At 37.7% G+C, this 12,120-nt stretch overlaps 1 protein-coding gene across 1 annotated transcript; it reads right to left on the bottom strand.

The window, feature by feature from the left end:
• Positions 1 to 10,810: 10,810 nt before the first annotated feature.
• Positions 10,811 to 11,773, bottom strand: LOC126061373 (olfactory receptor 5K3-like). The gene has a single exon (XM_049857875.1). It carries the CDS (start codon positions 11,771 to 11,773, stop codon positions 10,811 to 10,813), a length of 963 nt encoding a protein of 320 aa, XP_049713832.1.
• Between the last annotated feature and the right edge of the window lie 347 nt (positions 11,774 to 12,120).

The raw sequence follows: 12,120 nt of genomic DNA, 5'->3' as shown, positions 1-12,120 counted from the left end.
CTTCTTCCTTCAGTACCATTGGCTCCTGATCATATGCTACCTCTTTAAATGGTTGAACATAGACTAATTCTTTTTGGTATAATGACTCTGTGTATTCCTTCCATCTTCTTTTGATGTTTTCTGCGTTTTTTCATATTTTCCCCATAGAATCCTTCACTATTGCAATTCAAGGCTTGAATTTTTTCTTCAGTTCTTTCAGCTTGAGAAACGCTGAGCGTGTTCTTCTCTTTTGGTTTACCATCTCCAGCTCTTTGTACATGTCATTATAATACTTTGTCTTCTCGAGATGCCCTTTGAAATCTTCTGTTCAGGTCTTTTACTTCATCAATTCTTCCTTTGGCTTAATCTGCTAGACGTCAATCTCCTCTGACATCCTTCTTGGTTTTTTCTTTCTTTCTTGTCTTTTGAATGACCTCTTGTTTTCTTCATGGATGATGTCCTTGATGTCATTCCACAACTCGTCTGGTCTTCGGTCACTAGTGTTTAATGCGTCAAATCTATTCTTCAGATGGTCTCTAAATTCAGACGGGATACACTTAAGGTCACATTTTGGCTCTCGTGGACTTGCTCTGATTGTCTTCAGTTTCAGCTTGAACTTGCATATGAGCAATTGATAGTCTGTTCCACAGTTGCCCCCTGGCCTTGATCTGACTGATGATATTGAGCTTTTCCATCGTCTCTTTCCACAGATGTAGTCAATTTGATTTCTGTGTGTTCCATCTGGTGAGGTCCATATGTATAGTCGCTGTTTATTTTGGCGAAAGAAGGTATTTGCAATGAAGAAGTAGTTGGTCTTGGAAAATTCTATCATTCTATCTCCTGCATTGTTTCTATCACCAAGGCCATATTTTCCAACTACTGATCCTTCTTCTTTGTTTCCAACTTTTGCATTCCAATCGCCAGTAATTATCAATGCCTCTTGATTGTATGTTCAATCAATTTCAGACTGCAGCAGCTGATAAAAGTCTACTATTTCTTCCTTTTTGTCCCTAGTGGTTGGTACATAACTTTGAATAATGGTCGTATTAACTGGTCTTCTTCCTTGTAGGCATATGGATATTAGCCTATCAGTGACAGTGTTGTACTTCAGGATAGATCATGAAACGTTCTTTTTGACAATGAACACAACACCATTCCTCTTCGAGTTGTCATTCCCAGCATAGTAGACTACATGACTGTCTGATTCAAAATGGACAATATCAGTCCATTTCAGCACACTAATGCCTAGAATATCGATGTTTGTGTGTTCCATTTCATTTTTGACAATTTCCAATTTTCCTAGATTCATACATCGTACATTCCAGGTCCTGATTATTAATGGCTGTTTCCAGCTGTTTCTTCTCAGAATGAGTCATTCTACATCAGCAAATGAAGGTCCTGAAAGCTTTACTCCATCCACGTCATTAAGGTCGACTCTACTTTGAGGAGGCAGCTCTTCCCCAGTCATCTTTTGAGTGCCTTCCAACCTGGGGGGCTCATCTTCCAGCACTATATCGGACAATGTTCCGCTGCTATTCATAAGGTTTTCACTGGCTAATGCTTTTCAGGTGTAGACTGCTGAGTTCTTCTTCCTAGTCTTAGTCTGGAAGCTCAACTGAAACCTGTCCTCCATGGGTGATCCTGCTGGTATCTGAATACCGTGGTATAGCTTCCAGCATCACAGCAACACACATACTTCTAGGAAACAGTATTTCCCTTAAACAGTCTTCTTATATGACCTCAAGTGCTGAAAATCAAGGTCTGCAAGCACATTTTGGTAATTTCAGGGAAATATTTGCAGTGATAAGTTTGTGTTTATGAATTTACACAAAGACAGTGAACAACTACAGGGTAACCTATATTTAGTGTTCTAAAACAAAACAACATGAGGACATCTGGCCGAGCTGGTGCCACAGTCAGAAGCACCATGCTGTCCCTCCACAGCAAAACCCCAAAAAACTAAGTAAAACACAGACAAACATCATTCCCGGAACCTGATGTGCCAAATGAAGAGTGAGAGAACTCAGCGAAGCTCTGAATGGAATAACAAACTGACAGAGGATTGAGATTGAGGAGAGATATGTGCTGAGGGCACCATCAGCTAATGCAGCATGTATCCACCATCTTGAACTCCAGTCAGGTTCATGGGGCATGGGAAAGCAGCTTCCTGGAACTCCCAGCAGGAGACAGAGCACCTGGTAACCAGCGATACACACTCTCCCCCACCCCATTCTCTCTGCTGCTCTACCTCCAAGCTTCCTGGTTGACTGTGGTGGCTCAGCTGGCCGGGAAGTGTGGCACCAGTGTTGCTTGGATTTGTCTCACCCACATCGGAGATCAGTGGACAGGGAGCACAGGAAAGCAGCTTCACAAAGTTCCCAGCAGGAGACAGAGCACCCAGTAAGGAGTGATATACACTTTCCTAAACCCCCTTCCTTCTCTGACCCGTTCAGCCTCCTCTTCTTCCTGCCAGCCACAGTCATTTGGCCGGGAGGCAACTGCTTTGGCCTCAGGCTGCTTGGATTGGCCCTGACCACACTGGCCAGGGTCCTGAGCTGATATTACTTCTTTCTATCTCTTTTGGTTTCTTCTGTGTCTCCAAGCCACCTCCCCCTCCCTTCTCTGGAATACCTGGCTCTGTGTGCCATCTTTGCCTCTTCTTGAAAGGCTGTGAAGGCATGCTCAACTGGGGAACCACTCCACTGGCTCCTGACACTACGTTGGTAGGATACCTAGGACTTTTTTTCACCTTGTTTTGCTTTGTTATCTTTTATTTGTTTGTTTTCTTTTTCTTTTTGCAGCTTTGGAGCCCCTTCTGGCCGGGCTGTACTGCAGGGCTTAGGAGCCACTCCGCCAATTTGCACAGCTACGTAGGTTGCATCCCTGCATTTTCTCTCTTCCTTCCTTCCTTCCTTCCTTCCTTCCTTCCTTCCTTCCTTCCTTCCTTCCTTCCTTCCTTCCTTCCTTCCTTCCTTCCTTCCTTCCTTCCTTCCTTCCTTCCTTCCTTCCTTCCTTCCTTCCTTCCTTCCTTCCTTCCTTCCTTCCTTCCTTCCTTCCTTCCTTCCTTCCTTCCTTCCTTCTTTCTTCTCTCTTTTTCCCTTTCTGTCTGTCTTCATTTCTCAGTTCTCATCTCTCTAGGCTTATTTTCTCTTACTGTCTACTGAATACCTGGTGCTGTGTGATATCTATAACCCCTCTAGCCAGGCTACACTGTGCAACCTGGAAGCCACTACCCTGGTCTTAGCAGCCCCACCAGTGGCACTCTGGGATTCCTGGAGTCTTTTCTTTTTCAAGTTTTTACCTGGTTATTTTTTTTTTCCTTTTCCATTTTTCCATTTCTCAGTTTCTCATCTCTCCACTCCAATGGCAAGTTCCCGTAACACTCTTTTTTTCCCCTTCTTTGTTTGCTTGTTTGTTTTTGGTTCCTGTTTTTCTCTCCTCTCTCCTCTTTCCCATATCCCGATTAGCTCCACAAATCACCACCTCCCCCCTCTTTCCTGCCTATCTGCACTGAATATCACACGTCTGAGCAGCACAGGCACAGCCTACTGGATCCTGCCCCGCAATGATTCCTGGCCCACTCTGTCGACCCTAGTACCTGCCACAAACAACCGATCCCAGCCCATCCTATTCAGCTGGACCTGCTCGGCTGCACCATAGTTGAATGACTGGCCCTGCCCTTTGGACAAGGAGGTGAAAAGTATCATGACTACAGATGAGCAAACAACAAAGAACACAGCCCGCCTACTCAGACATAACCAAATAGAAAACAAACAAAAAAAAGCATGAAACGAACAAATCTACAATCAAGAAATAAAGAAAATAACTACTGAATGTCCTGAAGACAGCAGACAATATCAAAACAAAAGGTCAGGATGGGTCCAGTAGGCATCCAAAATAAAACACCAGATGGCTTTCTGTTAGAAGAAAAGGCACTAGAACTATCTGACAGGTAATTCAAATCTCTAATATTCAGAGGAATCCAAAAATCAAAGAAAAAAGCAGACAAAAATGAGGAAAAAATAGACAAATTTTTGGAAAAGGCAGTCAAATTCATGGAAAGAACAGACCAAAAAAAAAAAAAGGAACAATTCAGGAGAGTAATACTGGAACAAAATGCCAAAATGAATTCACAACTAGAAATCATACAACAACAACAATTAGAAATCCAAGAGATAAATAACAAGATTTCAGAAATGGACAGTGTCATAGAAGGTGTGAGGTGTAGGTTTGAAACGATGAAAGACAGAATCAGTGAAATTGAAGACAAAAACTTGGATACAAATCTGTTTGCAGAAAAATTAGAAAAAAGAATGAAGAAACCCTGAGAATTATGGAGATACAATCAAAAACAACTATCTATGAGTGATCAGAGTTCCGGAACAGAGAGAGAAAATGGAAAACACAGAGAGGAGCATTGAAGAATTGCTCACAGAAAACTTTCCTATTATCATGAGTGATGAAAAGATGACCACCCAAAAGCTCAATGAACCTCATTGATTGGGATAGACCCCAAAAGAAAAACACCAAGGTATATCATAATCACACTCGCTAAAATCAAAGACAAAGAAAAAATCCTGTGAGCTGCTTGAGAAAAAAAAAGTCATATACAGAGGAGAAACAATAAGACTAAGCTCTGATTATTTGGCAGAAACTGTTATTTAGTGCAGGCAAGGAGGCAGTGGGATGACATATACAAAACTTTGAAAGAAAAAAAATTGCCAACCACGGATATTACATCCTGCAAAAGTCTCACTCAGATATGATGATGAAATTAGGACATTTCCAGAGAAACAGAAATTAAGGGAATATGTAATAACCAAATCAAACTTACACAGATTATTAATGAGAGTCTTTCAGTCTGAGATCAAACAACATCAGACCACAGCCTGAATCTAGGACACAAGATTGTACCAGCCAGATGCTAACTTAGGAAATGAACTCTCAAGAACTATCCAAAACCAAAAGAATTGCAACAGGGAACCAGAGAGGTTAATCTGTAAATGAGAACAAGATCAGAACAATTAAAGGGAATAAATGGCATAGGTACAGAATTTTCTAATGGAGAGGAAGGCAAGGCAATACTAAGTAATAATAAAATAGATTTATTCAAATCTAGGAAGATAAGCGTAAATTTCAAGGTACCCACAAAGAAAGTTAACAAACCTACTCATCAAAATAAAGAAGGAAAACATAAAATCTCAATTAAAAAAAAAATCTGGAAAAACAAAAGAAATGAAAAAGAAATCCACAAACAAAAAAGAATTCAGCACAGGAGAATAAGAGGAATAAAGAAAATGTTAGCACCACAATAAAAAGCACTACAAAGCGACAGCAATAAACTCAATGATGAAGAACAATGATGAATCTGTAAAGCATCTCATAACATGGATGCATCTGGAGGATATTATGCTGAGTGAAATAAGTCAATCACAAAAGAACAAATATTGCATGAGACCACTAGTGTCAAAACTCATGAAAAGGTTTATATACAAAAAGAAACTATATTTGATGGTTACAAGGGAGGGGTGGGATGGGGATGGAAAAACACTTAATAGACAAAAGATAAGCAGTAACTTTGGTGAAGGGTAAGACAGTACAGAATACTGGGGAAGCCAGCACAACCTGTATAAGATAAGGCAACGCTAGCTCCATAGACACATCCAAAGTCCCTGAGGGAGAGAATTGCTTGCCAGGGGACTGTGGGGACCACGGTCTCAGGGAACATCTAGCTCAATTGGCATAACAGAGTTTATAAAAAAAAAGTTCTATGTTCTACTTTGGTGAATAGCATCCAGGATCTTAAATGCTTGTGAGTGACCATCCGAAATACTCCACTGGTCTCACCCCTTCAGGAGCAAGGAAGAATGAAGAAAACTAAAGACACAAGGGAAAGATTAGTCCAAATGACTAATGGACCACATCTACCACAGCCTCCACCAGATTCAGTCCAGTAAAACTAGATGGTGCCTGGCTACCACCACTGACTGCTCTGGCAGGGATCACAATAGAGGGTCCCAGACAGAGCTGGAGAAGAATATAGAATAAAATTCAAACTCAAAAAGGAAGACCAGATTTGCTGACCTGACAGAGACTGGAGAAACCCTGAAAGTATGGCCCCCGGACATCCTTTCAGGTCAGTAATGAGGTCACTCCTAAGGTTCACCCTTCAGCCAAAGATTGAACAGGCCCAAGGGACAAGACAAGACTAAAGGGGCGCACCAACCCTGGGGCAGGGGCAGCAAGGCAGGTGAGAACAGGAAAGCTGGTAATAGGGACCCCAGGGTTGAGAAGGGAGAGTGTTGACATGTCGTGAGGTTGTTGACCAATGTTGTACAACAACGTGTGTACTGTTTGACAAGAAACTAAAGCTCAATAAAAATAAATAAAATATTTCAATGACTTTTTTTTTAAAGATGATCCTAAAAGTATACTTAAAACCCATTTTCCTGTAGACATATATTTTTTTCACTGAGAAAAGATTTTTTATATGCTGTATATTTATACAAATTTTTTATATGCTATTCCAGTGGAGTGAATATTCTAAACAGCATACTTTATTTACGATGTTTGAAAATAAAAATGAGAAATTCAAAAATATAAACAATAAATCCATTATATGTTAACTTAAATAACTATAGTAGAAATATATGGAAAGTTGATGGTAGGCATATGGAGACTAATTTTTTCTGTTTTTGGTATTTTTCATATTAAAAATTTAAATAAAATACAGCGCAAGTGAAAAAGGTCAAAATAGTTAAGAATGTGCTGTAGGACCAGACATAAAAGAACTCTTTTTTTGTCATAACTTATTGGTGATGATCTTCTTACCATATACTCGGGTTGGGTTCTAGACAATCTATTGTTTTTCAGAATATGTTTATTGATTCTTAAGCTTATATGGAGTTGTTTAAATTATTGTAGATTTGTCGTGCATTTTAAAATGAATATTTTATGGTTGTCACTTTCAATATTTTCTTGACTTAGCATTGGGACAAATTTAGAACTTCTTCACCAAATTCTTTGAGCAATTATTCTAATACATTGATTGGAATTATCTTAAAATCTCACCTAATTAAAAAAAAAATTTAATCAATATCATGTTAGGTCCTTCACTTAAATCAGAGTTAAATGTAAAAAATTGAAGTATCTAAAAATAATAATGATTATGAGATTTCATATTGGGAAGTTTTAAGTGGTAATAGAAAGTACAAAGAGAGACACCTACATAAAAAATTTACTAGCCTTTTTATAGAAAATGTATATATATAAATAACAAGAAAAATGACAAGGTTCTTTGAAAGAGTATGCGAAGGACATGAGCAGGTGATTTTGAGGAAAAAAGGTGAATGGTAAATAAATGTACAAAAATAATTAAATTCACTAGTTATTAAAAATATTCAAAAATCTCATCAGGTAGTCAAGAAGTGTTTATTGAATGCCCAAAAATATCTGTCACTGTAAGAAGTCCTGGTAATATAAAATCAGATATGACATGGTAGATACTCACAAGAAGGTAATAGGTTATGATTTTATTATACAGCAATTACAATGAACTATTTGTTGTTCCGTAAGGTGTTGTTTTTACCTATGCACTTCTTTCCTTTCTTAGATTTGTTGTAGAGAAAAAAGCTAAGGAGGATTTATTCAGTAAAAATTAAAAAAAAAAAAAGATACATTCAAGTGCAGAGAGACACCAGTTCATATAAATGAAAAACTGATGGCTCCAGCAAGAGAGCTTCTAACAGGAACAGATACAGCCCAAGAAACAAAGAAATTATAAAACAGTCATTTGATTGGTTTAGTTTTTGTTGAGGCAACAAGAGGTGTGGGTTTGGTATTGGGAATAGGCTTCTATTGAATAATTGGTTACAGAGGCTTACAGTGATTGATTTCAAGGGCTAATTAAAGACGTTTTAAATTATAGTCACTTGTCCTTTAGGAGGGATCATGAAAACATCTCTGGTTGATGTTATGCAGCTCTAACCAGATTATCTCAGGGAGCTGCAATAACCATTCAGTACTAGAACCATATTTCCCAGAAACAGCTGGTTAAAACAAAACCCTTTTAAGTGTCTGGGAAACTTAGTTAAGGCTAGCTCCAAGTCCTTTTCCAAAAAATTTAATTATATTCTTTCATTAAGAAACATTTCTTGGCCCACTTTATACAAAAAGACATCTATGGCAACATTCCTTTCCTTAGGGTGCATTTCTTTTACATCCTGGTTTGAATCCAGAGAGAAATACTCTCTTCAGTTTCCATAGCTATTAGTAATTAAGGATCCAGATAGCAGGTGCCTATGAAAAGTAATGCTGATGAGATAAATAGGGCAAAGAGTCCTAGGTAGACAAGTTCAAAAAAAAAAAAAGACCAGTTTAATTCATCAAAAAACTGAGTTTAATTCAGTCACTTAGTCTTGGTCAAAAAAGCCTTCATGAATTTCTCCTTACCGAGTCTTCCTCAATTTCAGCTCTTACCACCAAATATTTAAATTATTGCAGTTAGTCTTTTTCCAGTTAAATGCCAAATCAGTTTTCTAAAAGAAATCATATTACATATGGCCCTCTGTAACCTCATAATCTACATTTGCAGATTCAAGCAGCTACAAACTGAAAATATTCAAAAGAAAAAGAGAGTTCCAAAAAGCAAAACTTGAATTTGTTATGTGCTGAGCACTATGCTGAATCCACATGAAAGAAATGATGTGTAAGCATACCCTGCTGTAACCTCCCATAATTTTGTAGATCCTTGGTCTCTCTGCAACACTCAATGTTTGAGCATAGTTCACCTTGCATCTTGTTTTTTTTCTACTTGTGTTGTGTGCACTCTTTGTTTCTGTGAAAAAATGACTCCTAAAAAGCAATTTAGTGGTCAAAGCAATCCTTCAAAGGCTGAGGGGGAGTGTAAAGTGCTATCTCTTGATGAGAAAATAAAAATCTTAGATCTTTTGTTTTTCCTTGTTTTTAAATTTTATTTCCTTGTTGAGTATATACACAGCAGAACATACAATTCAACAGTTTCTACACATACCATTAAGTGGCATTGATTACCTTCTTCAAGTTGTGTAACAATTCTCACCCTCCTTTTCTGAATTATTCCTCCTTATTAACAAACCCACTTAGATTCTTATCTAATCTTTTGAGTTGCTGTCATCAATTTGATACCATATAGATCCTAAAAGAGAATAAGGCTCAAGGCAGACATTTTTTCACTAGTTAAGATAAACTACAGTTTGGTTTTAACAAGACATCAGGTGATTTTTTTGGTTTAGAGTTTAAAGATTGGCAGAAGTCTTAAATCATTCTCAAGCAAGAAAAAACTAGATTGGTGAGATTTACAAGGTAAGTGAGAGTTGCAGGAAAAAACATTAATCAGATGAATAGGTTCTTCAGAGAAAAATCGGATTAATGATCATAAATGTTAACTTTGTTTTACATTAAAATATGGATTGACCAGCTTGCTCATGGAATCAGATAGTCTTGTTAAATTAATTTTTGGGCAAATGAGAGATGGAAGATTAACTGTAAAAAAACTTCTTGTAGAAAAATCTTTCTAAAATGGATTAGTCTACTTTCCATCTTAATTTATTAGGAAGTGTTCAATGCTTTGCTTGGTTCCTAAGGAAAGAAAATAACAATTTAGAAAAGATCAAAGTAAATTTAAGAGGCTGCTTCCAAAAAAACAAACCAAATCCATTGCTGACCAGTTGATTTCAACTCTTAGCAACCTTATAGGACAGAGTAGAACTGCCCCATAGTGTTTCAAAGGAGCAGCTGGTGGATTCAAACTGCTGACCTTTTGGTTAGTAGCTGAGATCTTAAGCTCTACACCATCAGAGGCTACTTACAGGTCCCTAAACAAAGAAGCTCACTGAATGGTCTTGTCAAACATGTGGAAAGACAGAAACTGCACATTTAACTGATCAATAAACACTTTTGTTGTTTTCAGTTTTTTAGGATTTTCACTATTTTCTGCCTCAATTTTGCTGAGCAGCATTTCCAGCTTTCTGTTAATGCTCATAATATAGCAATAATTTACTTTGGAGTTAGTGCAGATTAGTGATATTCCTAATAACAAAGAAGAGAAGTAATGCTATCTTTGGGGAAAATCCTTGAATTAATTGATGTATTCAGGAATTGCACTGTCATGAATTGTGGAAAAAATATCAAACCGTGAAAACATTGAAATCCATAAGACTTTCAATGTAAATACAATATTTTCAATGAAAGATTGATGAATCACCATTATACAAACCCTCTATTTCAGAGAGCTTGACAGGAAAAATGACTTGTCTAAGATAAAGATGTTCTTGATTTGAGAATACATACTCTGTATAATCCATATTGAAATATTAAATCTTGAACAACTCAAAGAAAGTTGAGAATCAAATTCAAATGCACAGTTTACTTGTTATAGATGGTTGGCGTAAGTCATCAATATAGGAGAACTTGAAACGCATGTGAATTTGTAAGACTATGCCTAGAGATTCCATGAATTTGCCAACACTGCTAATTGGAGGCTACCTTTATATGCTGACTTTTATTCGTAGGATTTGTTGGATACGTTGAAAACTGTAGCTAATTCCACTCTGACACAATTTGCAACCTTAGGAGTAGTCATTCAATTCACCCCTAAGAGACCCTCATAGTTTAGATTTTGAAATATATTTTAGTAGAATCCCTCCTTCATGAACTTATTAGCCATTTATATATTATTTGACTTAAAAATCATCATAGTTTAGTGATTAATATATGATACACAAAGTGGACATTTTCCATTTTCCCACTATCCTTGACTTTGAAGAAAGTTTATCTAACTAAAATCAATTTGTCAAGGGGGTGATATTTGTTTCAGAATATTATGAGGTTTTCTATACTTCATAATTCTTTTCATGGCATTTATTACTTCTTTATTTCTTAGACTATAAATAAAAGGGTTTAATATAGGAATTACTAGAGTGTAACAAATGGCAACTGGTATATCTTTATCCCCTTCTTTAATGGAACTTGGTCGAATATACATGAAGAGAAGAGAACCATAGAATATTGAGACAGAGAGAAAGTGAGATGCACAAGTAGATAAAGCTTTGCCTCTTCCCTCTTTGGACTTCATTTTGAAAATAGTGAAAAGGATGCAAAGATAAGAGATTAGGACTACAGTAATAGAAAATGTTTGAACTGACCCTGAAAAGATAAGGATCATCAGTTCATTGATATATGGGTCGACACAGGAGAGTCTGTATAATGGAAGAACATCACAAAAAAAGTGATTGATTTGATGAGATCCACAAAAGGTTAACCTTAACAGAAGTACTACTTGAATAATGGAATGCATGTTGCCAGCTATGTAGGCCCCTGTGGTCATCTGAATGCAGAGTTTCTTCGACATCATGGTGTGGTACTGCAGTGGACGACATATTGCCACATAGCGATCATAGGCCATTGCTGCCAGGAGAAAGCAGTCTGCAGTTTCAGCAAGGCAGAGAAAATAAAATTGTGCCATGCATTCATAGAGAGAAATCATTCTGTCCTCAGAAAAGAAGTTCTCTAACATCTTGGGGGTAATGGCGCAGGAACAGCAGGAATCCATCAGAGCCAGGTTGCCCAGAAAGATGTACATGGGTGTGTGGAGACGGCGCTCCAGGAAAATCAATGCCACCAAAGCAAGATTCCCCACCATGGTGATCAGATAGATAGCAAAAAACACCATAAACAGAAGGGTCTTCTGATCTGGGTGATCCATAAATCCTATGAGGATAAACGCTTTTGTCAAGGAGTGATTGTCCTTGTTCATCTCTATTTTCCCTGTTGAGACAGAAAATATGGAGTCATAGGATTCTAATTTGTAGTATGTCTAATTTTCTCTTCAAATTTCTGTTGGAGAACAGGGAATAGAGCCACTTCCTCAAGTTTCCCCTGAATGTCTCTGAAATGCAGGCATACATACTTCCAAGGAACATTATTGTAGTTTTTAGGTGCTGTCTTGGTGGTTCCCACTCATAGACACCCTATGTACAACAGAATGAAACCGGCGTGATCCTGAGAAATCCTCACAATCATTATTATCCTTGGGCGCATTGCTGCAGACAGTGTGTTAATCCATCTCACTGAGAATCTTCTTTTTTTTTGCTGACCCTCTAC

Source organism: Elephas maximus, chromosome 18 (assembly GCF_024166365.1).
Source record: "Elephas maximus indicus isolate mEleMax1 chromosome 18, mEleMax1 primary haplotype, whole genome shotgun sequence".
Lineage (NCBI taxonomy): Eukaryota > Metazoa > Chordata > Mammalia > Proboscidea > Elephantidae > Elephas > Elephas maximus.
This window is presented reverse-complemented; position numbering and strand designations above follow the sequence as displayed.

Coding starts and splice junctions, on each gene's coding strand:
- LOC126061373 (XM_049857875.1), bottom strand. CDS start 11,773: ATGAACAAGGACAATCACTCCTTGACAAAAGCGTTTATCCTCATAGGA.